The sequence below is a fragment of the Microtus pennsylvanicus genome, chromosome 3 (genome assembly GCF_037038515.1).
Source record: "Microtus pennsylvanicus isolate mMicPen1 chromosome 3, mMicPen1.hap1, whole genome shotgun sequence".
Taxonomy (NCBI): domain Eukaryota; kingdom Metazoa; phylum Chordata; class Mammalia; order Rodentia; family Cricetidae; genus Microtus; species Microtus pennsylvanicus.
The window spans coordinates 37,751,149-37,778,890 of record NC_134581.1 but is presented as its reverse complement, the minus strand read 5'-3'; the positions used below and the strand labels follow the sequence as shown (position 1 = coordinate 37,778,890).

General features: G+C 43.7%; 1 protein-coding gene across 1 annotated transcript in view; it reads right to left on the bottom strand.

Moving 5' to 3' along the window:
- The window catches only part of Elovl4 (ELOVL fatty acid elongase 4), a 30,333-nt gene extending 3,071 nt beyond the window's left edge, over positions 1-27,262 (bottom strand). Inside the window, exons 1-5 of the mRNA XM_075965101.1 lie at positions 26,902-27,262; positions 7,826-8,013; positions 6,058-6,138; positions 2,666-2,837; positions 1,320-1,447 (exon numbers count right to left, since the gene is read on the bottom strand). Coding sequence (XP_075821216.1) covers positions 1,320-1,447; positions 2,666-2,837; positions 6,058-6,138; positions 7,826-8,013; positions 26,902-27,001 — 669 coding nt within the window. The 5' untranslated portion in view covers positions 27,002-27,262. The remainder of the gene's footprint in view (positions 1-1,319; positions 1,448-2,665; positions 2,838-6,057; positions 6,139-7,825; positions 8,014-26,901) is intronic.
- Between the last annotated feature and the right edge of the window lie 480 nt (positions 27,263-27,742).

Here is a 27,742-nt window from a genome sequence, read left to right as displayed (position 1 = left end):
ATCCATATATTATTTAATTGTTTGGAGAAAATCAGACTCAGAAATTGAAGATCAGGATCCTATCTGATGTAATGGGCAACTATAGTTTCTTTGTGAAAGATAGCATTACCCATATTTCTATTTCATTAAATATTAAGATAATTTGTTTCACATGCATGATCAGTTTATATTAAATTAACAATTCCCATGGCAAAAATCCAAAGTTTTAGACTTTGGATTTCACAATGGCTCTTAGAACCTGTAGCACCGAAATAGGGTGTGTATAGGGTGTGATTGAGTATGAGGTAGCTCAAAGACAGCCCGGGGCAAACCCCCACACAAGAGATGATACTATTTATATGATTTGGGTCCCTTTTCATTTTCTGGGGACCACTTGGCTCTCAATGAGAGGCATGAGTTCTACAGACCATCTCAAGAGCTTCCACAAATTCGAGAAGTTTCTTGGAGCATCTCTTTGCTAATGAGTCCCTCACACCCAGCATTCCCCAAAGGTTGTGTTTCCTGTTTGGTTGGGCAGCTGTGTAGCAACTCAAGGCAGAGAGGGATATTTCTAAATGCGATCCCACTGATAAAAACTGCGTGTACACTATGATTAAAGCATATTAGAATACACTCTGAAGCCTGGAGATTAGCCACCAGCTTGGATTTGCATTTTCAGTTTGATTACAGACCACACCCAAGTTCTGAACAGCGCTTTGATGCCTGCACTGGGATGCAATGTGAAGCCCTACAAGGAGGAGTAGCTGAGAACCATCTGCCTAGAACACAAGAGTTCAAATTCTTGGCTCTGCTCTTCAAGCACAGAGTTTTACAGAACTAGAAAGAGCTCTCGAGCCTGTGTTTGATCCCATCCCCCACCCCTACCCTTCCTTGGCTTCGTACTTTCTTTGCTACATGTATAGGGTCTATTAGCAAGAACCAAAACATGGAGAAACTGGAAATTTATGCAAGAACAAGAAGAACAAAGAAAATAGTAAGTTAGGAAAAAGAAGTCACTCATGGAAAGTATTTTCCAGTCACCTATCAATCTATATACTTTGTGGCATATTTATATTTAACCATCCTGTTCACAGGTAGTTTTACAGACTTTCTGTCAGAGGGACAGGTTCTGAAACCAATCTTTAAGGGCATTATAAAGCAAATGGCTATTGCTAGTTCACCCAAGCCAGCCTTGACGCTGCATCTTGCTTATAAAGTAGGTTTTGTGATGGAAAACAATGTAAAACACCTCGGCACTGTACAAATAACAAACTTCAAATATTTTAAATATTTTGTTTTGGGCAACAACCAGAAGTAACTCTTCCAAACATTTAACTCACCAGCTGCAGCATGGTCAGGTATCGCTTCCACCAAAGATATTTCTGGATCCAGGGGCCAAATGCAGTCAGCCCGTAGTAGGAGTACATGATCACGTGGATGAAAGAATTCATCTGGGCCCCAAAGAACGCTGTTGAGAAACAAGAGGCAATTGCAAGAAAAGTGATGCTGGGCAGAGACGGCACTGGGATGGAAAGTGAATGAGTCTACCGTACCATCTAGGTTAGTCTCAAATCTAAGCTCAGAGATGCTACAGGGAAAGCTTCTCAAATTAAGCTTGACACTTCTCACCATTTAGCTTTGAGGGCTCTTCTTTTTTTTTTTTGAAATAAGACGCATAAATAAAAATGTGTATTGCTAAAATTCAAAAGGTTTGTGAAACAGTATATTCTCAAATGGGGTACTCCAGCAAGCTTCAACAAACAGAAAATGACTGCTTCCCCCTACATTCCTCTATTTTAATCCTACCTAGCAGTAATTCCTTGGAAAGAGGCTATGATGCTTTTAAGTGTTTATGGAGACTTGTGATATGTTACACTATAGTCTCTAGAGACAGCAACATGCACACCAGTGCCGAAAAAAAACTAATTTCTTAGCTTTCTACGTAGTTTTAAATATGACAGCATTACATATATTGAGTGATGAATCCATTTAGTTTACACAGATCTAGCGATACCCTACTCAGTCAAATGCAACGGAACTTATTTTAATGTGAGCTGTGGGGTCAGTTTATATTTATAATTCTCCTTGAAACTCTGAGTTTTGCTTCAAATTTCCTAGTAATTTTTAAGTGTGAAATGCTTAGGTTGCAAATAGTGACATAATGCCAGCCTGTGTCCAGAGGAAAGGGCTGTTTGCAGCTCAGCATGCTCACCTCCCTGTGCCCAGAGGAAAGGGCTGCTTGCAGCTCAGCATGCACACCTCTCTTAGTCTACAGCCATCGGGAAGACCAGACTAGAGGCTAGACTAGATTAGACTAGAGCTATGACATCTGATCCTCTTCAGCATTAATGGGCTATGTCAAAGTTCACTTCAATAAGAAGCAATGAGACCATATAAGGTCATTTCAGAGCAGGAGTAAGCTGAGGGCTTGGACTGAAAATGAGGCGTTTCTATTGGATAAGAGCTGCCAATCGGTACCGGTCCCCACTCAAGTTAATATTGTTTTCTGGCATTTGGGCTTTGTGGTTGTGCTTATCTTGGGCGCAAGTCTTTAGGAGCTCGATTCTTCCCAGATGAAGAGCTGAAGTTTTCAAGAAGCGAGAGGCAGATGAATGGAGATGATTAACCATGAAACCAAGCTAAATGGCATGCTAGGGGTGCTCAGAGAGGCAAGCGGGGTCCTCACCTTGGCCGCCTGCCACCCACTTGATTCCGATCCACCACAGCGTGAACATGGTGCAGTGATGGTACACGTGAAGGAAGGAGACCTGGTTGTTCTTCTTCCTCAGGATGAAGAACACGGTGTCCAAATACTCCACTCCTTTTGATACAAAGTACCACCATAAGGCAGCAGCTATCTGTAAGAGAGGAGAGGAAGATCGTCAAACACAGACTCTATTGGGCGGCCTCCACTAGGTGCTGACAAATGCAGGACACCACACAGAAAATGTACAAGGGGTACAACCATTCTGCGCCCAGGTGGGTTTGATACCTAACCATGTACCTGCCAGAAAACAAATCTGAGATTTCTGGGCTTAGAGCCAAGCAGTGGCCGCTGCTGGACACAGACTGAGCCGCCATCACACCGCTGTGCTTTGCAGCTTGTACAGAAACCACATCTGTAAACACTTGAGGGGTTCCTACAGGGCCTAGGTTTATACAGCAACTAGTCTCCATATATTAACAAATCCATCCATTCCCTTTAGCTGTACAACACGGCAGGCATCTAATCACTGTGGCCTGTGTTAGTAAAGTCTTTTAAATGATCACAATTAAAAACCAACAACAACAACAACTATTTCCTAGGTCACAAATATAATCCTGTTTACACAAGGAAGTCTTTTCTCGGGCTCTAATTAAGACACCAGATGGTACAAAAAGATTAGGTGACATGCTGGGGGATTAAGGATCCAGCAAGAGGTGACCTCTATATATGTTTTAAATCATTCCACAAGGATCTGATTGTAACAATGAACAAAATCTAGTGGTCCTATAGTAAACATTTTCTAAACATCATATATATATATATATAAACATCATATATAAAAATTAAAATTTCAGTTCTCAGCTGAAATGTATTTACAAATATTTCTGTGACAGAGGCTAAGATCCCTTCCCTCAATTTACACCTGCATCTAAGGCCTATAATGTGTTTTTGTTTGTGTGGTTTGTTTTTATTTTTCTTTTGAAAAACAGAATTCTTTTTTAAGTACTGGGATCATAACTGGGGCTTCGGGGCAACTTGAAGTTCTTAATTCTAGAATCAGACATCACTTAGGATAAGCATTCTCTAACATTACAATTTTAAAAGCTAGAGAAAGAAAAAAGAGAAAGACCGGAAACAAACTAAAGTGTTATGTTTAACCAGCTGACAAGCATCTACTTAACCTGAGCAATGCTGCTAGAAACCAGGGAATTAGCTGAAAATCTGCTTGACATCACTTAGTCTGTGCACAGCAACACTGTGTTTGATGCCCATGGTTACATCGCTGTAAGATGAAGTGACTGCCCATTTCAGCAGGGTAAACTGTAGGACAAAGTCTGCTTTCTCCTCCATGTGGACCTCCAAACTAGCCCAGGTCACACGTAAGGGCATTTCTGCTTAGTCGGTGATCTACACCGGCTGTCTTTTAATGACACACGTCAAAATGAGGAATGATACCTCATGGTGCACGCAACGCACACAAAAGGAGTCTCGGAGTAAACTGCTCACTTCCCCCACGTTCTCCCTTAGACGGAGAGATGGGTAGAATGAGACTCTGAGCAATCGGCTCAATATCAGAGTTTTCGTCCTACGTAGGTTTTCACGATAGCTCGTTTTTACTGAAAGAGTGCTACCGAATTTGACTGCACGGATATTCACTCACTGACGTGGGTGGAGTCTGGGAGTGTCAGCAGAATGGATTCACAATCAGCAGGATGGTAATTTCCAGCTTTCCCCTAATAATATTAACAGACTGCCTTATCCAAGGGACGTCCTCCTGGGAGAAGGGAAGTCGGGGCCTCTCTTCCCACTTTGAACGGGAAGCCAACTCTCCACTTAGGAGATTCTTTGGCAATGCAGTTATCAGAAGAAAATCTGTTTCATATCCTATGAATCTGAATGAAGCAACCTTGCTCATTCTCTCAGTCACACCCCGGGTTTTGTTTTCTTAACTGTTTCTTGACATGCGGATCGCCTGCCTCCCAGCCCTCACCAGAATGTGAGTGCTTTGCAGGCAGAGACTGACATGCGGATCACCTGCCTCCCAGCCCTCACCAGAATGTGAGTGCTTTGCAGGCAGAGACTGACATGCGGATCACCTGCCTCCCAGCCCTCACCAGAATGTGAGTGCTTTGCAGGCAGAGACTGACATGCGGATCACCTGCCTCCCAGCCCTCACCAGAATGTGAGTGCTTTGCAGGCAGAGACTGAATCTATCTTCTCGCTTGTGTGGTCAAGGCCCTGCCATCCTATACATATAATGCAAAATACACATGCACTGAGCAAAGGAAGCCAATGTGCCAAGCAAACACGTGACTTTTCGTAAGCCTTTTGGCAGGGAAATTACATAGACGTGAAGTACTAGGTACATTAGAACAATTTAGTTATGGTTCTTGGTGAATGTCCATATATCTGCCCTAAAATTCATACTAAAAAGTATTTTTCTCAATCAATGTTATTACACACATATAGCTTTATTGCATACATATATAAAACATTCATAGAACATACAAAACATGCGTTTATATAAACTGGGTTTGTTGAGTATAATTTTTATAGCAATCATAGGTACAAGAGATCATTAAATACTTAATAAATTACTATTTCTTTCACTAAAATTGAATGATAATTTTACTAATGCAGGTGGCTGGGAAAACAAGCTAATCTTATATATACTAATATATAGCATTATATATTAGTAGTGATTATTTTTTACAAATTTAATAAAGACCAACTTCATACCCGTACAAATTGTCTTGTACCTCCTAAACCCTAAATAATGAAGATATTTTCCTCAAATAAGTTAAGTCTTCTGAGTTTCTATTTTTGACACAAAAGTTTAAAAACAAAATTGGAGACAGAGTCTCACTATATAGCTCTGAAAGGCCTGGAGTTTGTTATAGAACTGAATTGTCCTTGAACTCATAGAGATTAGCTTTCTCCAATGCTAGAATTAAAGGTGTGCACTACCATGTCTGGCAAAAATCAAAAATACTTAGCTGAGCAATGGTGGCACACACCTTTAATGCCAGCACTCAGGAAGCAGAGGAAGGCAGATCTCTGTAAGTTTGAGGACTCTACAAGATCTACAATAGCTAGTTCCAGGACAGGCTCCAAAGCTACAGAGAACCCCTGTCTTGAAAAAAGAATCAAAAATACTGTTTACAATCAAATATGGAATGGACCATTTGTAAAGTACTACAATCCAATAGTGTTCATTTTTACAACACTAAATAAAAGGGGAAAAGCAGAGCTTTCTCGATCTCACTCACTCAACACATTTCACTCCCATACAACACCACATCGTTTATATCCTGAGAGTCCATAAAGTCAAACTGCTTGTATCAATCAACAGTATTCAGTGGTACACTCACCCTGACTTCATTAACGTTATTAGAATAATCCACTGTCTGGCAAATATAGCTGTATCCTGCGTTGTAGGATCCCATGAAGAGCTGGGGACAAAAGGAATAACATTGGAGTAAAGGTGTAGTGGACACAGCACTGAAAACAGTAAGTCTGACACACAATTTGAAAGCTGTTACTTTCCTTAAAGACATTTTGACGACATAAAGTATTTTAAGGTTATTTTTTCTTTGCTTTGTGATGCTGGGCATCAAACTGAGGACTCACATATACTGGGGAAATGCTGTACCACTGGAGCTGCAGCCTGAGCCCTTGAATGGACATGTAATGTGTTAGAAGTTCTAAAATTCTTGGTGTAGTAGCTTTTACTATAATTTTAATAAAAACCAAGTTGAAAAAAAAACAAGCATATTCTTTTCACAAGATATCAACTCCATCAAATACATAATAGCTTTTCATTATTTAGAGAATAGTTTATTAGTTCTTATAATTAAACTTGCTTAGGCAAGACCTTACATATTTAGCATAGTGCACTATTTCTACAGAAACTAGAAAAATGCATTTAGTGTTTCTAGACCAATATGGATGCCGATTCTATACAGTGCCAACTCAACTGAAGAAAACTTTACAGTCGCTGTGCTGGCTAGTTTTATGTCAACCTGACACAAGCTAGAGTCATTTGGGAAAAGGGAAAATGCCCCCACCAGACTGCCCTGTGGGCAAGCAGAGCACTTTTTGATTACTGGTTGACATTGGAGGGCCCAGCTCACTGTGGGTGGTGCCACCCCCTGGGGCAGTTTGTCTTGGATACTCTAAGAAAGCAGGCCGAGCAAGGCAGTGAGCAGTGTGCCCCTGTGGCTTCTGCTTCAGTTCCTACCCTGACTTCCCTTTGACCAGACTGTTCCCTGCAGAAGTAAGATGAAATAAACTCTTTGGATTCTGAGCAGAGACCTGTCCCACCTTAACTAATTCATATCTGGATCCAAAGGGGTGTGTGCCCAGCACACTAAGCGAAGGTATCCAAATAAAGCGAATGAAAGGGACTGTGAAGCTGAGATTCTATGGGCTTCGTTGCTGATGGTAGCTTGTCTAAAGAAAGGTTAATTTCTTAGTATCTAAGCTTAGTATCTCTGCTTACGCAGAATTTTAGTAAGTCTCTTAGGAACAAATTCCTTAGGCTTTAGCAACTTAAAAATGTGCCAATCCAGCCTGCAGGATTTTCTTTCAAAATATCCTGGAGAATTTGCTGATGTCCAGAAAAGAGTGATGATTAGCAGCCACGCCTGCAAAACAGCCAACTCCTTTCAGCTCCAACACACAGCACAATAAATTACATAAGACGGCTCAGTGTGAAACTGGTACTTCCAAGTATTTGACCAGGGCTCCAGGTCGCTTCGCAGCTCACCAAGTGCCAACATCCCAAAAAGGCACCTCTCTTGCCTCCAATAACAGCCTTCAATGCTTGGCAGGTATCTCACCATTTGAGAGATGAGCAAGATGAGACCAAAACAGCTGTACAGCTCCCAATGTCAAAACTGTTGCTAAGAGCATCCTGAGAACCTATGCATGCTTCAGAGTCCCGTCTCAACACAACAGCCCTTTTACTCTCCAGTTCCTGCTTCTGTTACCCAGAAATTCTGAAGGTTAAAAATGTACTCTTCGAGTAGCTAACAGCCATGCTGAGGTGCATGCTGAGGCTACAACAGTAGTTTCAAGGGGTCTCAGTTTTAAATCCTTTCCAACAATCCCGGGGAACTATTTGATTGATAAACCTACCTCTCGGAAGATGAAAAGGTTAAGCAAAACCATGCCAAAATTATAGACGATGAGCACTAAGCGCATTTGAAACGGCTCCCGGTCTTTCATCCACTTTGGACCCAGCCACACGAACAGGAGATACAATGTGCTTATGCTTAGCGTTGGCCATGGAGACTGCATCAGCGGCCAGTTTTCTACGCGTTTATCTACCGAGAGAATGAAACAGCAGGAAATTTACAAAACAAAATTTACTTAGGGACTAAAATGCCCTAATTTCATACTTGGAGTAAGCACGGATGACTGTCCCATGAAAATACATGGTACATAAAACAAACACCATCAAGTCCTTCAACTAGCATTGGAAAATAACTTTCTTTACTTAGGCCACATGGTATGTTTTATAAAGAAGCAAAGAAACGGAGAAGGAATGTATTGATAATATAGGCAACAAGCTTGAGGTGAAAGTGAAATAGGGACTTGATAGCTTTAAGATGATATTTTAAGGAAATACTCAGTTTCTGCACTAGGTATGTAAAATTTACTAGGTAGTACAGCACAGCTCTCTATGTCCATCCCTAAAGCAAGCACAAATCAGACTGACGAGGTACTGGGCCATGGGAGCCATGAGATGGGATCGCTCTGGAAATGGGAGCTGCCATACAATCATACTTGAGGAATTAAGGTAATCTCACTACACTTCTAACTTACCATTAATGGGAACCATATTTAAGATGCGTTGCTACTTTTCCATTGATGGTGTGTATCAATTTCACTGTCTATGAAAAAGCTATCTGTATGCTTCACTTCCCTTAATTCACGGGTGTGTAAATATATAGAATGGAAAAAGTAATTTCACTTAAACTAAATTGATTGCCCGTAATATTTAAATATGTAATCAAGAATCAATTTTATAATTTAATATTCTCAAAATATTGGTAAAACATTAATAAAATAAGAAATTATAATGAAATAAGAGATTACGAAAAATCCATTTATATATAAAGTGTATTAAGCTTAAATTTTATATTTCTAGGGTTATAAACAGCATTTCACTCATTTATAATCAAATATCTAATTTATGCCTAGCAATACAAAACACATTTAACATTCTATTTTCAGCATAGTTTATTTCAAAAAATTAAAGAAAAAGTCTTTCAGCCAGTTCCTAGAATCCAGCCTAAACAAATTTCATGTAGTGCTAATTACAGGAACTTCTATGTAAACTGACTTGTTTACTAAAACTATTTATGTAAAATGGATCTGCATTAGATAACTAAATACTAGAATACTGTTTTAAAATATACTAAGCAGACTATGTATGTCTCAGAGGTAGAGAAAGGATCTCTCTTTCCCTCTGTATACATACATATGCACACAAATCTATACCTGTGCTTAAATGCACACTAATCTATTTCTATAGATTGTCAACTGGAAATACAATGCAAGAAAACATTAAGTTTTATGAAATAATCTTCCAAGTCAGGAAGAGGCATAATTACTATGGTTTCAATGAAATAACAGTTAATAAACAGTGAGAAATGTAGGGGAGCATTTAGACAGAAAGATTTTGACTCTGAGGCCAGTCTAGCAAATTGTAAGAGATATCCTATCTCAACAAAACAAAGAAGGGAATTTCCTTCTCTAGGGTCTAGCCAGATACGTGCAGTTCTCACCCCTCATCAAGGAAACTTTTCTTTTCAACAGTCAGTGGCCATTATAGAAAACAACAACAAATCAAAATCAAAGTTATAGAGCCCAGTCCCAAAGGATACATCTACAACCCAAACCCCACACCAATGGCTCAGGGATTGCTGCAGAAGAGGGGGCAGAAAGTCTGCAAGAGCTGTGAGGTTGTGTCTCCTAGAAATGTCAGAAGCTACACAGGAAGTCTCATCAACATGGCTGCCTAACTGTAAGCTAGAACAGGATGATTCCGGGAGCCACGTGAATGCGGACAGGGGGAAAACCCTTCACAAAGGGCTACAGACAACCAAGGGATGCCGAGAGTGGAAGAACAGTCTTCCCCAAGGAAGAACAGGCCGATCGGTTATCCAACAGCAAACAGTCAGCTCTGAAAAACATATACAAAGAAGGAATACACACACCACCACCACTACTACACTACCACCACTACCAACAACAACAACAACAACAAAAGTCAAAGAAAAAGAGACCATGAATTTGAAAGACTACGAAATGGGAGTACATGGGAGAGTCTGGACAGAGGAAAGGGAAGATGGAAATGATGTTATTATATATTAACCACAAAATTAAAAAAAAAACAAAAATGAAGGAAGTAGAAAAAGACAAGATCTCCTGAGTAAACTGGGAGCATAGCTATGGGAGAGGGTAGAAAAGGCAGGGAGAAGGAAGGGGAGCAGAGAAAAATATACAGCTCAATAAAAATAATTTAAAAAATTTAAAAAAAAACAAAAATGAAAAAGGAAGAAAACATAATTACTTTAAGGAAAAACATCCATGGAAACAAGGAAAACTGCAAACATTTTATTTCCTTCTTCACAAAAAATGGTAGGTCTACTGCTCATGGTAACTATGATTATACTGGTTAAATCAAATACTACCAGGTTTAAATTAAAATATTTCAAAAACAGAGGAAATAGTAAGCCAACCAGAGGAGGAAGAGACTAAAACCATGTTGACTTGTGGTGGCATTTGTCACAGGCCATGTGACCGTCATACGTGCTCATTTATGGCTTAGAGTACATGTTATCCTTCAGTGAGAATTACTGTCCTATAAACACAAATCTTTTTCTGCCAGAGGCCTCCACAGAAATCAGTCTAGGTCTTCAGTGATGTGGACAAACTCCCGAAGCCTAGAGTTTTGTTCTGGGTCACAGTGGAGTTGCTGTAGGGTCCTATTTTCCACGAATGCCAGGGCAAATACTGACCCATCAGATGGAAGTCAAGAGCCAAAGCCGTGCTAATGGGACAACCGGCATGGCAAGGAAAGAAGATACATTCTTCTGCAGAGAGACCTTAATGTCTAAGATCCTAGAGTATGGCTCATATTTTATCTCACCACACAGAGAACTCCTACTGACTTCACAGAAAGTTCTGAGCAGTAAGTGAAAAAGAAAAAAGGAAGGAAGGAAGGAAGGAAGGAAGCTCAGTCAATAAAATTCTTGCCATGTGAGTATAAGGACCTAAATTTGATCCCTAGAATTCACATCAATCTGGCAGTGTCTCTGTATGCTTATAATCTAAGTGCTGGGGAGGCAGAGACTGGGGGACTCCTGGGGCTTGTCGGACAACTGGTCTAGCCCTGTCCATGAGTGCCACATTTAGTAAGAGACCCTATCTCAAAAAATGATGTGCCAAGTAATTAAAGAAGACATCCAGTACTGATCTATGCATAGAAAACACACACACCTATATAAAAACATGTACACACATAGCTTATACAAACAACACATACAAAAGAAAGAAAATAGAAAAAGAAAACCGGGATACAAAATTAGTCAGAAATTAAGAGTAGACAACGTACTTCTTTAATCTTTTTTTTTTTTTTTTTTTGGTGAGAGGTAGGGGATCTCACTCTGTTTTCCAGCCTGTGCTCAACCCTGTGAGTTCAAGTGATTCTCCTGCATCAGCCCCTCAAACAGTAGATAGAACCATGGTGTCCCGCTGGGTCTAGCTTGCTTCATGCTGATGTGCGGTGTGGGACACTGTCTCTTTCCCTCATTCATCACAAACACTTAGAGAGGACTACCAGGGTGAGGCAGAGGATGACACAGGTCAGAAACAGAAGGCTCTACCACATCAGACGCTGAGGGATGCTGAGACGCAACTGAGAGGCCAGATGACGGTAAGAAACTATGGGAAGCATGCAGGACACAGCCAGTGGACGACTGAGCTCCAGCCCTGGCCCTGTCACGGTGCACAATCCCCCCGAAGATCCTTCACCTATAGACACGGGAGGAGAGAAGGTGAAGTAGATTCGGTTTCTCCAGCTTTAATGAAACAAGTTCCGGGAGGAGTTGACACACACCAGCGCTTTGACGGTGCTGCAGTCCATTTCCAGGGATGCTGCATTTTCTGTGAAGCCTCGACTGAGGCCTGGGATTCTCCACATTCTCATGTGATACTCCAAAAGAGTACATGAGTTATTTGCCTTTATTTCTAATATGTCCCTTAGTGGTTGGCCTGGAGCTCATGATTCTCTTACCTCAGTCTTCTTGGGCTTGGCATGACAGGCATGCGTCATCATGCCTTGCCCTCAAAGGTTATAATAGTTTCCATTTGTAACAACATATTTACTGTTTCTTGAGGCTCATGACAAGCGGGGCCGACCTGTTTAAATGCGTCAGTATGGACAGTAACCATGTAACCTATGCTGAAAAGTCATAGATAGTTACTCAACCATGTTGTCAAAACTTTCAAAGTGTTGTTAACTGTTTTTTGTCTAAGACAAGGGGTCCATCCACCTGAAATGGGTATGTATGTATTATGTATGTATGTATGTATGTATGTATGTATGTATGTATGTATCTATCTATCTATCTATCTATCTATCTATCTATCTATCTATCTATCTAGACAGGGTCTCACTACATAGCCCTGGCTGTCCTGGAATTCCCTATGTAGAGTAGGATGGCCTTGAACTCACAGGGATCCACCTGCCTCTACCTCTAACCAATGCTACAATTAAAGATGTGTACCACCATGCCCAGAGCATGAGCTTTCTTGAACACATCACTGACACATTTTTGTTTCTACCTTGATCTGTACCTTATGATCACACAACACTAAATCCAGTCACATTGTGACTACTGTGTTGGCGGAGGGGGGAAGTGTCCAGATCACTTGGTCGCTGACCTATGGAAATTCACCATTTATTGGAGGAGGGGACAGACTTGAAAACCCAATTGCTCTGCAGCAGAATCCGAGTCCAAGTTGAGCAACAGGACAGGAAAAGGGACAAGACACGGCTCAGTGACAGACATCTGAACTTTTACTCAATGAAGAAAAGTATGCCGGCAGACAGGCAGGCAGAGTGGTCCTGTTTCAGAGATGGGCATTAGAAAAACGGACTCAGAGCTCCTTAGTTGATTGACAAGACCCTGATAGCAGTGAATGACAGACTGCAGGGGAAGGGGATCATCGGGAGTCATGGAAACCATGTCAGGCCCATCTCCACTGCAGACATAGGAGCAAGAGCTGTTTAATGCACTGATTCCCAGGCCCACCCCAGGTTCTGAACTGACAACTCTGCAGTCGGGGCTCAAGCCTGGCTTCAGGGCTCCCATGGATTATGGCTTGGCTCTACAATGCATGAGGTGATGGAATCCCAGCTCCAGTCATTGCTCTGCACAGGAGACAACGGCAAGGTCACAGGGCAACATCTATAGATCTGGAGACAGGTACAGATATGAGGAAAAGAGGAAAGCAGAGTTTAGGACTCCAGCCATAATTATGGCCAGGAGGCAGTTGAGAAAGTCAGAACAGTGTAGATTGCACCAGCAAGAAGAGCAGGTCTGGGAGGAAGTGAGCAGGAAATGCTAAGCATTCCTGTGTGAGATCCATCCCCATGTGAGATCCATCCCCATGTGAGGTCCATCCCCGTGTGAGATCCATCCCTGTGTGAGGTCCATCCCTGTATGAGGCCCATCCCTGTGTGAGGTCCATCCCTGTATGAGGCCCATCCCTGTATGAGGCCCATCCCTGTGTGAGGTCCATCCCTGTATAAGATCCATCCCTGTGTGAGGTCCATCCCTATGTAATAATGTCCATCCCTGTGTGAGGTCCTTTCCCATGTGAGATCCATCTCTGTGTGAGATCCATCTCTGTGTGAGATCCATCCCTGTGTGAGATCCATCCCCATGTGAGATCCATCCCTGTGTGAGGTCCATCGCCGTGTAAGATCCATCCCCATGGGAGGTCCATCCTTGTGTGAGGTCCATCCCTGTGTGAAGTCCCTAGGTGGGGCTGCCAGGAGGCTCTGGGCTTACAGAGGGATATCCAGGCAGAAGAGAGGGGAGAATTCACTGACCATGAAAGTCATACCAGAGCTTAAGGTCACAAGCAAGGGCACAGAGAATGAGAAAAAGAACCAATAAAGGTCTGTGCCTGGAGTCACCCAGGGAGAGAGGGAGAAATGGCAGCAAATCAAGCAGGGAGGCAGGGGAGAGAAAATAGCAGACACTGAGAATCAACTGTGCCTGCCTTCTTTCTCTGAGGAACTCGCTACCTTGAGGGTTGATAGGAAGGATTCAAGAACTGAGGTTTCCTGGTCTCTAAGGATCCCACAGTGTCCCTCCTCCCTTCCAATGCACCTGCTCTCTCACCTATTAGTCTCACAGGGTTGCCTGACATCAAAACAATGTGGACATCTCCCCTGACAAGACTTTGGCATCTTCTAGGGCTTTTTGTCTGCTTCCCAGAGTCCTCTAGCTCACCAGATCGCCAGACTCAAGGGTGATGGCAGCACTGGAAGAGTTACAGATGGGCAGTGATTGACGTGGTGGGGTCAGCAACAGCACTGTCAATGATACTGACAAAAGCCACTAAGTCTTCCTCCCTTACAACCTCAGGGTTAAACCAAACTCAGGAAAACTGAATAGAGATAATTGCATCAGGAAGAGCTCACACTGAGAAGGCAGGGGTATTTATAACCTAGGTACTGAGAGGATAAACTATCTTACGGCTCACTCTGGACTTGCTCTCACTAACTTAACATTTTTAAGTGTTTCTTACTTGCTATTGTGCATATATGATGTGTGTATGAGCACAGGCATGCATGTATACCATGTGTGTGTAGGACAGAGGACAAACTCCGAAGTCAGTTTTCCCCTTCTGTGCTTACATGTGAGTTCTGGGGACTGAGCTCAGGTTCCCAGGTCTTCACAGCAAGTCCCTCTACCTGCTGAGCCATCCTGCCAGTCCTCATTAGCTTAATTTTCAAATTATGCTAAAAGGCTTTTTTCAAAATCCTTTTAAAAGGCAATGTGAAACAAAGAACAAAGTACTGGTAACCCAATAGTTTTTTTTTTTTTAAGCTCAAGTAACCTCCACTTAGGAACAAGTAACTACAATGAATCCTTAGGAACCTCTAACAGGGCCTACTGGTTTTTTTCCCCCTGTGGCTCAGGTTTCCACTAACCAAAAAGAATTTCCTTTCTAGTAAAATTCTACTATCACATACCAGAAAAAAAATATTAGTAAAATTAAGCCTTTTTAGAGTATTCAGATGCCTAAAATAGATGGAAACAATGCTGCAGGGAGGATAGGGTCACAGGTGATGCCTTGGAGAGGCTCAAAGAACAGAGGAGTGCAATATTTGGGCAGAAGATAAGACTTGCATCAAGAAGAACTGGATCCCAGGGTGTGGTACACACCTATAGTCCAGCTAATCAAGATGCTGAGGTTAAAAAAAAAAAGACACATTCCCAACCTGGGCAGCATAAGCAACATAGAGAGATTGGGGGGCGGGGAGTGCTGGCTTGCACCCCCATTTACTTTATTTTTCAGAAAAATTAATATCTTAAACTCATTTAATGCTTATACCTTTCCCACAATATTAAACAGTGTGAGATTGCAGAAGGAAATTGAAATACTCTATTTCTTTTCTATTAAAGTGTGGTCCATATGCCAGTCAAATTCCAGTAACCTGGAACTGGTAGGAAACAGAATCTCATGCCATAGCCAAGAGCACTGACTCAGAATCCACCTCACAGGGAAAACAACAACAACAACACTCCAGAATTGATCTGATCACTGGGTCTACCTGGAAAAATCAGCCACTTCTCTTTCTCTTTTCTTCTAACAGCATCTACATCTGTGTAACCTGCTGTCATCAAAATAAAACCACAAGTCTAATGACCACTAGACAGACTAGCTTTGGGAGTTTATTCAAGAAGTCAGAACTATGTCCTCAAGGGTACTCTTAAAATACTCCGTCCTTCTTCAGTGACTAAAACTGATAGCTGCAAATGAGCTCACTATATGGACCAGGCTGGCTTCAGACTCACAGAGCTCGGCCTGCCTCTGCCTGCTAAACACTCGGATTAAAAGTGTGTGCTGCCACTCCTGGCTGAGCTCCTGTTTTAAAAGACATCCATTTAGACCCACACTGGAGTACTGGACTGAGCTCCCAAAGTCCCAATGAGGAACAGAAGGAGGGAGAAGATGAGCAAGGAAGTCAGGACCAAGAGGGGTGCACCCACCCATGGAGACAGTGGGGCTGATCTATTGGGAGCTCACCAAGGCCAGCTGGACTGTGACTGAAAAAGCAGGGGATAAAACCGGACTCTCTGAACATGGCGAACAATGAGGGCTGCTGAGAAGCCAAGGACAGTGGCACTGGGTTTTGATCCTACTTCATGTTCTGGCTGTGTGGGAGACTAGCCAGTTTGGATGTTCACCTTCCTAGACCAGGATGGAGCGGGGAGGACTTTGGACTTTCCACAGGGCAGGGAACCCTGACTGCTCTTCAGACTTGAGAGGGAGGGGGAGAGGAGTGGGGGGAGAGGGAGAGGAGTGGGGGGACGGGGAGACGAGTTGGGGGGGGGAGGAGTGGGAGGCTGGGAGGAGGCGGAAAATTGCTTTTTTCTCAATAAAAAAAAAAGACATCCATTTCCACTAATATTCTAAGTGGCAACACTGACTGTCAATTTCTCTGTACACAAAACAAAGGCTACATTCACTATACAGAATCACAGGCATGTTGAAATCACCCCCAACAGGCTGATTGCAAGTCCTGTCTGTAAGAAGGCCTTGTGCCTTCCTCTGCTTCTAACTAATCAACAATTTCCTCTCTGCCATGGAGAGTAAACTGATGTGGGATTTCCCCCTCTGTATGCTATGAATATGCTTTATTACCATTGGTTAATAAAGAAGCTGCTTTGGCCTATGGCCTGGCAGAATATAGGTAGGCAGGGAAAACTAAACTGAATGCAGGGAGAAAGAAGGCAGAGTCAGGGAGATGCCATATTGCTGCCAAAGGAGAAAGACACCAGAACATTATCAGTCAGCCACAGTCTCGTGACAATACACAGATTAACAGAAATAGGTTAATTTAAGATGTAAGAGCTAGCTAGAAATATGCCTGAGCCATCAGCTAAACAGTGTTGTAATTAATAGAGTTTCCATGTGTTTATTTGGGTCTGGGTGGCCAGGAAATAAAAATATAGTCTCCATTTACAGTAAACAAAGTTTCTGCCTTAACAAGGATGTTCAAGGTATAAAGTCAGCCACATAAGGCAGAACTTAGGAAGGGGCTTTTGTTGCAGGAGGTCCTTCCGCTCCTCCAGCCAATAGCCGCTGAGATACCAGCCCATTGGGGCGTGGTCTCTATCTTTAAAAAAGCGGCCACTTCCCTCCTCTCGCTCTCTTTGCTTCCTGCTCCATTTCCGGTGACTAGACTCCTTCCTGATTGCGCAGAGGGCTGTTGTCTGGGATGGTGATCTGTAAGTGTTTTCCCCTTTAAATAAATACCACCCTATTAATCATAATTCCAAACTGGTGTGGGATTGTTTGTGACTTACGCCTTCATCTGGCACCCAACGTGGGACTCGAACCCACGACCCTGGGATTAAGAGTCCCATGAAACACTTGGACAGAACAGGGCAGATACCTGAGAGGCCCTCAAGAAAGGGAGGACAGATTCTACATTGGGGATGAGGATCCCCAGAACCTCTTCCCCTTCCATGGCAGGAACTCCTGTGTAACTCTCACGCTCTCAGGAGTGGGGACAGGAAATATACCATTTGGGTCAACAGCGAGAGGAAGGTGGCTTTCACCAGGCACAGTGGTAGAGGCAGACCTAGGTAGGGACACACAGCCAGAGGGCAGTGTGATTGGCAGGGAGGAGGAAGGGATCCTCTGCCAGAGAGAGAGGGGTAGGTTGAGTGTCTGATGGCAGGGGGGAGCAGGTGGTTTCAGAGTAGTTCAGGCTGGTACACTACTAACTCAGTTGTATAACAGTCACCCAAGGGGGTGGGGAATGAGGGGCAAGCTACAAAGCAGAGAGAAGTCTTTTGGTTGTGAGTCTAAACAGCGATTATAATCAAAGTTAAAGGGGAGAAAAGCATGCAGTTTCCTGCAGCAAGCAGAAAAGGATGGCTTTGGAAGCTACAAACGGAGAGAAAGGCTAAAGAAGAGCAGACGGGTGTGAGGTGCCATCTAATGGCTGCTCAAACTGAGTTTTAACTTGGAAGGGTTAAGTATTTGAAATCTAAGATCCAGGGAACGTCAGTTTCTTCCTTGAGATGGGGATAACAATGGCACCCAACCGGAAGAACCTAAGTATTAAGTATGATAATAAAGTCAACACACCAAAGCACAGGTGACAGCACCCGGCACTCAGGAGGCAACCAGGGATCACTCCGTAGTCATGATAAAAGAAGAGGTGGGCAATGCTGTGTTATAACAGCAAAACTACCACAGGAAAGAGAGCCTCCGTCTACCCTGGCTCTGTGACTCTACAATTGTGTGGTTCTAGCCCTACCGTGGTCTCAAACTCCACAGACCGCAGTGAACCCTATTGTTTGCTGGGGATACCTGACGCGGTTTTAAAGCTAGCACATCTGCTAAAGTCAGTTCAAGAGAAAGGGAGTTGTGCAGTGGGGGAAATGTACCCACAGAGAGATCTGAAAAGCAAAATGATGCTGTTCATCCTAGAAGTCAAGAGCAGACGGCAGCAGGTCCCTCCTATCCCTGTTTCGTGAACTCATAGTCGGGGGTTACCGATCCAATGGACACTCAGCGCTGCCAATGATCTCAAAACTTTAAGAAAATGACACTGATGCGTCCCAGTTGTAACGGGGCTCGTATCTGCATCTGTGTGTGCATGTGCAGGTATGTGCATGGGCGGGGCGCTCTGGCTCTAACAGTTCTAGGAACCAAATATCCACTGAGCAAAATACTAACCCATCCTGAATTTTCACCAACAGTAGTAGGTATCTTATCTCACGCCGTTTAGCAAACAAATGCATGGTCACTATGAATATAATTTTTAACAGTTCTAACCACTCCATCTTATGGAAGATTACTTTGTCTCAGAACACATGTCTTTATACTTCAACGTAGATTCCCATATGTAGTGTCAGCATAGAGATTTATCTAAAAAAAAAAATCAATTTTTAGTTTCTTCTTGAAAATAAGTATATGTGTTTTGCCTACATATGTGTCTGTACAGTGCATGCATGGCTGGTGCCTACAGAGACCAGAAGCAAGGCTGCATCTCCTGGAACTGGAATTACAGATATTTGTGAGCTGCCAGGTAGGTGCTAGGAATTGAACCCCAGCCCCTTTCACGGCTGAGCATCTCTGGCCTCTAGTTTAATTTCATACACTAGACCAAATAGTGACTTTGAGCATTCTAGCTGTTTTTGTTGTTGTTGTTTTGGCTTTTTTGGTCTATGATTTTGGTCAGATTTATTATGCTACAGTAATACAAATTTAGTAATGCTATATGGGTAAAGTAGTAATGAAAAAAGTGGACTAAAATGATGCATAGGTGAAAGACACAGAATTTCCCTCTTGGTGGCCGTGATGATGGCAGGAGCATCAGCTAATATGGGACAGTGCGTTATCTCATTCCCATGAACCTCAGCGGCTTGTACACATATAGAAGGAAATAAAACGTTTCAGGCCAGTCCTCCAGGGTTGCTGTAAAGCTAAAGAAAAATGCAAAGCCAAACGTTCTGCTTCCTTGTTTGCTGCTTGCTAGCCAAGCAGGTACTTCTTCAAGTCAATCAACACTCTTGTATTCCCTTTATAAAAGCCATTTTACAATAAGCTGAAATTTTTTTTAAAAAAAATCGTTTGTTTCACCATCCAATACTGAAGAAAAGTCAAGTTTAGGAATGCCATTATATTAATTTTATAGTATGTTGCTATGTTTTATTAGGCTATATTAATTATACATAATGATGGGTTTCATTTTGTGCATTTATACATGCACACAATATTCTTTAATTACAGTCTCCTGTTCCCTTTCTGGTCCCCATGTCTCACTTCCACAGGCCCCCATCCACTTTCACAATGTCCCTTTCTTTCAATGTCCCAGTGAATCTTCCTGAGTGTGAGAACTGACCACTGTAATTGTGTTAAGTACATACTGGTGTTAGCAAGTGTATTTGTGATGTTGTGCAGCCAATCTCCACAACTAGTTTCACATTGCAAAACGGAAACTTCATACCTGTTAGACGCCAGTTCCCCAGCCGGCTCCTTCTCTTTCCAGTCCCTGGCAGACACTGTTTTAATTTCTGTTTCTAGTCATTACTCTAGAAAGCTCGAGTGAGCGGGATGCGTGTCTTTGTCCTGGTGTGTTGGAGTTCAAAGTTCCTTAGAGGCATCCACATGGAAAATACTCTTTTATCTCCATGCTACATACTGCATCCATCAGCGGACATATTCCAGTTGCTCCGACCTCAGCTACGGTGCAATGTGACCATCAACAAGGAGTAACCAAGATGTGAAATGCATTAACACACATGTGTGAGCCTGAGTTTACATTTGATAAATAAAAAAGCAAACAGAAATGCTTACTCCTTCAAATGTTCCAGTTCAGAGTCACAAAATTAGCTGTTTTCTGAAGAAAAAAATAAAGCTAATAATATTAAGTTTTTAGGCTTATGTTTAAGTTATTGTTCTAGGAAAAGATGAAAATTTGATTTAAATTTAAAAAAAGTGGATTATACAGAGGATGTGACAATAGATGTCACGTACTCTATAGTTCAATCTTCATATGATGCAGGTAGCAAGAAGAGACCTGGGGCTGAACAGGTGCCTAGGGAGCACCTGCTGCTCCTGCAGAGGAACTGAGTTAGACTTCCAGCTCCTACATGGATAGCTCACAATTACCTGTAACTCCAGTTCAAAGGGTTCTGATACCCTCTTCTGGCTCCGAAGGGTACTCACACACACACACACACACACAAACACACACTCACGTTCACACATACAGAGGCACTCATGCTCATAAGTAAAAATAAATTAAATCCTTAAGAAGAGAGGCACAAAGAAATACTGATAACTTGCCCAGACTATGCACACCACGTAATAAGATCACTACATAATTGAGATTACTTTATACTTTTTTGTTACTGCTCCTCCTCTTTTTAACAAATTAGTTCATTCACAGTTATTCGAGGAATTCTGGGATAGTTAAATGGCCATTACGGTGGAGCACCATAAACAGAGCTGCTCCAGCTGTTACCCAGTGTCTTTATCCTTTTCCTATTTCTCTACTTGGCTCTTGCAGAACACGCAAGACAAAGCAAAAACTACTAATTACAAATCTACTCTTTTTACTAATGGGGCGGTACTAAAAAGGTTTGGGAAAACATTCAAATCATAAAAGATTTTCAGATTAAAACTGACATATATGTCTTTGAAATTTTACTCTCTACTTGAAGAACAGAAAAGTAGCATCTATAACAGGACTCTGGATCCAGCCGGGTGTGGTGGTGCATATCTTCAATCCCAGCACTCAGGAGGCAGAGGCAGGCAGATTTCTGGGAGCTGGAGGCCACTCTGGCCTACATCACAGAACTATGGATCCAGGAAAATCCTAAAATATTATTGCCCAATTAATCCTTGGAATTTCCAGGTAAGAAATGTGAGGTTGAGGTGAAAGGGACTTGTCCAAACTCTTACACTAAGTAGCAGTAGCCTCGTGACTGAAGCCAGGTCACCTGAAGCCCGGCCCCTATGTCTCTCCACAGACTGTGTTACACTACCCTGAAATCCCACATCACAGTGTTTCGGCGGGTACGATGACAAGAAATGAGTGACCAGCTGACTGTGTATCTCTATTTTGTCCTACTAAATGACTTGATAGTTGATTTTTTTTTAGATTTAGATGACATTGACAGAAATTATGATTAAAGACAATTATTTAAAAAAAAAAACCTTCTACGGGACTGGGAATAAAACTCAAAGGTAGAATGCTTTCTTAGCATGTATGAGGTCTGAAATTTAATTCTGACCACCCCCAAACACACATACACAAGGGGAGTCGGGCACCTTTCTGCAATTCAGCGTCATCTAAAACTGTATTACCACAACATTTAAAGTTACATGAGATTGCCAGGTGTAGTGGTACCTGAGAAGGCTGGGGGGGAAGGGGGGGAACACAAGTTCAAGGACTGAACTACAGCAGTGAGACATTTTGAAAATGAAAAGCAAAGCTAGATTAAGGGGATCGTCTCTTGCCACTTGTGTAAGAGCGAGAAAGAGATTCTCTAGGGCATGTTGAGGGGCAAACCATAAACGAGGAGGCAGATCATAAGGACGGTTTATATAATTCAGGACTACAGTCATAAAAAAGAACAGCCGTGGAAGCTATGTTTTTCTCTCCTCATTTCCACGTGTCAAAACCCATATGATTTTTAAACAATAGATTCTGGTACAGAAAAATCTTGTCTGATTTTATAGATGCACTGAATGAGAGGAATGACACAATTCACTAATCAACTCTGTCTGCATAGAAACAGAGACTTAACTCAAGAGTTAACTCAGGTGCAAAACCTTACTCATGGTAAATCATTCACAGGGGATATTATTATATTACTTAAGAAAAAAATATAAACCATTGAATTTAAAAAAAATTATGACCAAGTACTTTGTACCTTAGATGATCACAAAATCATTGTCCAAGGTCTGTCACCCTAATTGAAAGACTCTAACCACATAAAGCTGTCCTGAAACCAGTCTCAGAACTGCACTGTTTGCCCCGCTGGGATCTGTGCATGAGGAGTGTTTTGTTATATGCTGTGGGTGAAGAGGGTATAGGAGTATCAGTCACTTAAGTTCAAGGGTGTACTTATCAAGTGAGACTGTAATAAAGGAAAAATATCAACCTGACAAACCCCCTAAAGCTATCTGGGCCTCCCAGAAGCTTCAGAGAGGCTATGAGAAAAGACTTCAGGAAAAACAGTGGCTAGGAGAGAGGCTAGAGACCAGCCGTGTTCCACACATTTGTTTTCATGCTAGTGTGCAAGCGTGTAATCACAGTCCTTGCGGGGTGGAGGCATAACGATCTTGGGGCTCATACTGGTACAGTGTGAGTTCAGAGTTGGCCTGATTCACATATCAAGACCCTACCTCAAACCCAAAACCCTGCAGAGAGACGGGGGAAGGAGAACAGACACACACATACATACATACACACACACACACACACACACACACACACAGAGAGAGAGAGAGAGAGAGAGAGAGAGAGAGAGAGAGAGAGAGAGAGAGAGAGAGAGAACAGACATATAGACATATCTCCCAGGCTAATGCAAACACAAATTTACTATAGAAATTAACACAGATGAAAACTACACATTAACTATGTCAAATAAAATGATTATCAACATGCTCTACAACATTTAAAACCTGTATTCCTCCTCTGCAGCCTGGCAAGCCATAGGCTAAACCTCCTCTGACTCCAGTTTATTACAGCTGAATTAAGCATCCCCTCCCACAGCAGGTTTAAATGACTCACTGGTCCTTTTGCAGTCCCTGGTTCAGTCCCCAGTCCATCCCCTGGGCCCTTTGCCTTTGGCACCTTTGCCCTGGTCTACCAACTCAAACATTTTCTGACTGTTCCCCTCAGCTCACTCACGGCCAGGGTAAGCAACTGTGGGAAACTGATAAAATACTCAGAAAACAGAGCCAGGTAGTCTGCTGCTTTCGCCACTCACGTCTGACACATAGGGCGGGGACGCTGAGATAACAGGAGAGAACTCTTCTGGTTGTCCTGGGGCCCTCAAACCAGGATTTCGGGGGGGGGGGTGCAGAATAGCAGTGATTTCTCCTAGACTTCGTAAGTTTGTGACCCAGTGGCCTCTGTCCCCGGCCCGTGTTCTGCATGGAAAGTACATATGGAATAAAGAACTATGCATGACCTGAGTGCATTTACTTACACAATACAGCCTGGTTTCTCGAGTCTCTCATTACCTTATAGGAAACACCATCCCTCCTATACCACGCCTCTCACCCCCTTTCCTCTCTTCCTCTTCCAAAGTGAATTCAGGACCCCGACTGTTTATGCTCTAACTTTAACAATACATGAACAAGTACTCATGATCTGCGAAGCCACTATGTAGCAAGAAGGAAACTGGCGGGAATGGATAAAGTGGACAGTGTAGCACTGAACAGAGCGGGGAGACTATTTAGATGTGTCGGTTTAAATGTTTGGATGGGAGTTTAATTAGTTATACTTTCTAGTCATTTTCACAAATACAAGGTCAAATCAGAGAATCAAAACACAGATGCGAGGACATCAGAGCTGTGGCTCCCCTGAATGAAGCTTCACATCGGCCCATGCCTTCTTCCAATGTAAACAACAGTAACTTCCTTGTGGCATGCAGCTAGGTGCCCAGTTTAGAAAATTCAAATTTATTTGTACTTTTTAAAAAAGTGCAGTGCACTCTTTTTAAATCTTAAATTTCAATATACAAAGTGTTAATAATACAAGAAAAGTGACACTGTTCCTGCGAGCACAGAAACTCGTTGTTTGCTAGATATGTGCTGTTGAAAAGCCCAGTTTGTAGACCTCCCTTTGGCTGTGTTCTATTAAACAGTACCATTTGAGAGAGTTTGAAATAATTCACCAGAAGCTATTTGCTCTAAAAAAAATGTCTTAGGCTGCCAAACATACCCTACAACCCTGTACCTTTCTTATTACAACAATACAAAACAGAACTACTTTACTTGTGCTCATGGGGGAACTTCAAGAAGAGGAAAACCCAAGGAACAAGTAAAAGGGAAAAGAAGTCAGCATACTCCTTCAGTGAGGCACTCGGGGCACGGCGCCCAGCCCAGCTTGCTCTTCCTGAATAATGTCACCCTTTCGTCACACTCCGCACCATTTCTCAAGAGCATCCCTGTCTCCCACCCATTTTTATTTCCCTCTTTCCAAACATCTGACTCATCCACTTTTCTCCAGCATCACTGGCGAAGCCTCCCTTTCTACTCCGTAGCCCCCTTATCCACATTTTCAATATTCATGGAAAAAAATAAATGTTCTTGGAGAAGGGAGGCAGTGTGACCTGGTTCCCAGAAGGAACATGGAGACCTGGTTCCCAGAAGGAACACACAGCACACAAAAGTGTCTGGAAAGCACAGAAGATCCAGATGTGAAAGCAAAAAGCAAGCACAAAAAAACAAACAAACAAATAATCCCTAAACAATGATCCTCCTTATACTGCACCAAAGCCAAACAGACTCTAGCCACTGAGCCTCTGGTGGGTTCAGAAGCACCTCTGCCTGCACTGGGCAGCTCGTTATAGAAGCAAGGAGGCAGTCTCGGGTTTCGTAAGTGGATAGTGAAGAGATGGACGAATATCTTCCCACTGACCTGCTAGGAAGAGGTCACTTGAGTGTCCCTGTGTCTACTCATTTCTCAAGCTTGACCCACGAAAGTGTATTGTTTTATAGGGCCCTCAAAGCGTAGGAGCCACCTTTCACTTGAGTGGACACACCGCACTGCCAACCCCATTGCTGATCTTTCTCACAGACTCATTCAGACAGAATGAACCACTATAAAAAGCCATGCTCCAGCTTTCCTCTCATCTTCTCTTTCTGAGGCTGGAGAGATGAGATGGCTCCAGGATGGGAAGGAGCTGAGAGACAGGACTGAGAACTCCTAGGCGTGGCTCTGGGTGCAAGGCGGCTTGGAGGACCTCAACCACGTTGCCACCTGCCAGCAAGCACGTCTGAGGTTTAGCTCTACACAGTTGTGTAAGGGGATGCTCTGACGCAATGCTCAGAGCAGTATCAAGGAGATGAAGGGAAGGGAAGGGTGCTCCTTCCCCAAGTATTGCACGTATCCGTGTGATAACATTAAGGAAAAACTCAAGAAAGAAATGCCCCATTGCAAGTGCCTTTAAGTCATCCCCCGCTGTGAGGCCTGGGAACTGCTGCCTCTTCTAGTATCAAGTTTGTAGTCTTCTGAGAAGTATCGCACTTTGCTAAACCAGTCAGTGAAGCCTCCACGTCACACACACACACACACACACACACACACACACACACGGGGAAAAAATAGATTGTCTCATACAGAAACAATTCCAGCAAGCATTTTGTCCACCGCACATACCTCAGATGTCATACTGTATCCATGCTATAAGACACTGTCATTTGCCTTAGCAACAAACACAAAAGCGACAAAAGAAACTTCATTTCTTAAGACAGCTGTCATAACCTATATTGCTAACATCCTAATCTGCTGGGATACAAAGTAACACTGCAAACGGACAGCAGAAATTTACATCATAAACCCATTCCGAGAATCCTTTAAAATTGACGTTTATGATTTTGAAAACTTTTAAAAGCAAATGAAGAAATGGTAACGCGTGACCATTTCTGTTACAATCACTTCTCCTAGGAAAACTACCTAAGTCACCCAAATGACAGTCCTGCCCCACAAACTGAACAGCTAAGGGAAACGTTCGCTAATTTCAGTACGCTGTACTTATGCAGACTTCTGGGCCAACCTCTAGGTGCTGCTGCGGAGACCCCCTTCCCAAAGACTGCCTTCCTCCCCCTCCTCGTGATGGCACTGCACTGCGCAAAGCCAGCACCCTCAGGAAGTCACAAAAACTAACGTCCTTCGGCCAGCTAAATAATGCTATTTTACATTTCAGTCGAAATTATACTATAGAGAGGTTAACTAAATGGAATAAGACACAAGCATTTTTGTCAAAGCCTTCAAGGAAGCTGAAGTAGCAGAGACAAGAACAATCGGAGCCCTCCTCCCGTTCCAGGCCTCTCTTTCTACAAGGAGTGTCAGTACATAAGAAAAGTATGAGGCGAGCTCGGGAAATGCGGGCGTCAGGGCGCGGTGGTTCCTTGGCTGCACAGGCAGCATCTGATAAGTCAGCTCCTGCATCCGCGAAGCTGATGAGATGGGAGTGTGGGGGGGTGGGAGGAAGACGCCTTAACGTTCGCATCCGATTAACCAGTTCACAACCGCGGCGCCCGCGCCGCATCTGCGAGGACCCGGGCGCCCCAACAGCCTCAGGGCGCCGGGTGAGGGGCGCAGGGCCTTGCTTGGGGCTGAGGCCGGGGACTAGCGTCTGCGTCGTGGGCAGTCCGCAGAGCACCCATCGGGGATGGGTGAGGCCCTTTGCCTGTACCTGCGATGGACCACGTCCAGCGGTAGAACTCCACGGTGTCGTTGAACGCAGTGGACACCGCGTTAAGGACGCTGCTGGGCTCTGAGTCCATCAGCCCCATCGTGGCGCGAAGAGGTGCAAGCCGCGGCGAGAAGAGAGGTCCCTAGGGACAGTGGGCGGCTGCGACGGGGACCCTGCTGGCAGCGGCGTCTCCTCCTCCTCCAGGCGCCGCGGCTAGGGATGCGGGCGGCGAGCAGGGGTGAGCAGCGGCGACAAGAAGCCGGAGGGCGGAGGAGGAGGAGGACCCGCCGCGAGCGCCCAGCGCTGCTCCTCTCTGTCGCGGCGCGCTGCAGCAGCTCCAATCCCCTCGCCCGCATCACGTGGCCTCGCGGGGCGGGGCAGCGCCTCCTCTCGCCCCGGGCGCGGGGATGCTGCGGTCGCGAGTGGTGGCCTGTCTGCGCAGGCGCACTAAGGCCTGCCCCCCCCTCCGGCCGCCACCCGGGCAACGAGAGCGCCGGAGGGGGATACCTCGTACCCAGTCCACCTCCCCGCGCCTGTGTCCTCCTTCCCTGCCCGCCTGCCCACGGTTACCTCTGCTCCGCCGGATGCATCGTGGGAAACTGGACCGAAAAGAAGGGGAGTTTGTGGACAAACATGTGTAGGCGAGGCGTTTCTGGTTCCTGCCTGTCATTCACCTCTATTTCACTTGTGCTTTTGCTGTCTTCGCCTTTGGCACGTGCTTGTCACCCAGACAAGGAAATGCAGGTGGTTTCACTCTAAAGGAATGCCATTTGTCTCATGCAGCGGCGGTGGCGGTAGTCCGTGGTCATCCCATAAATACATTAGCGTATTGTTAAACTCC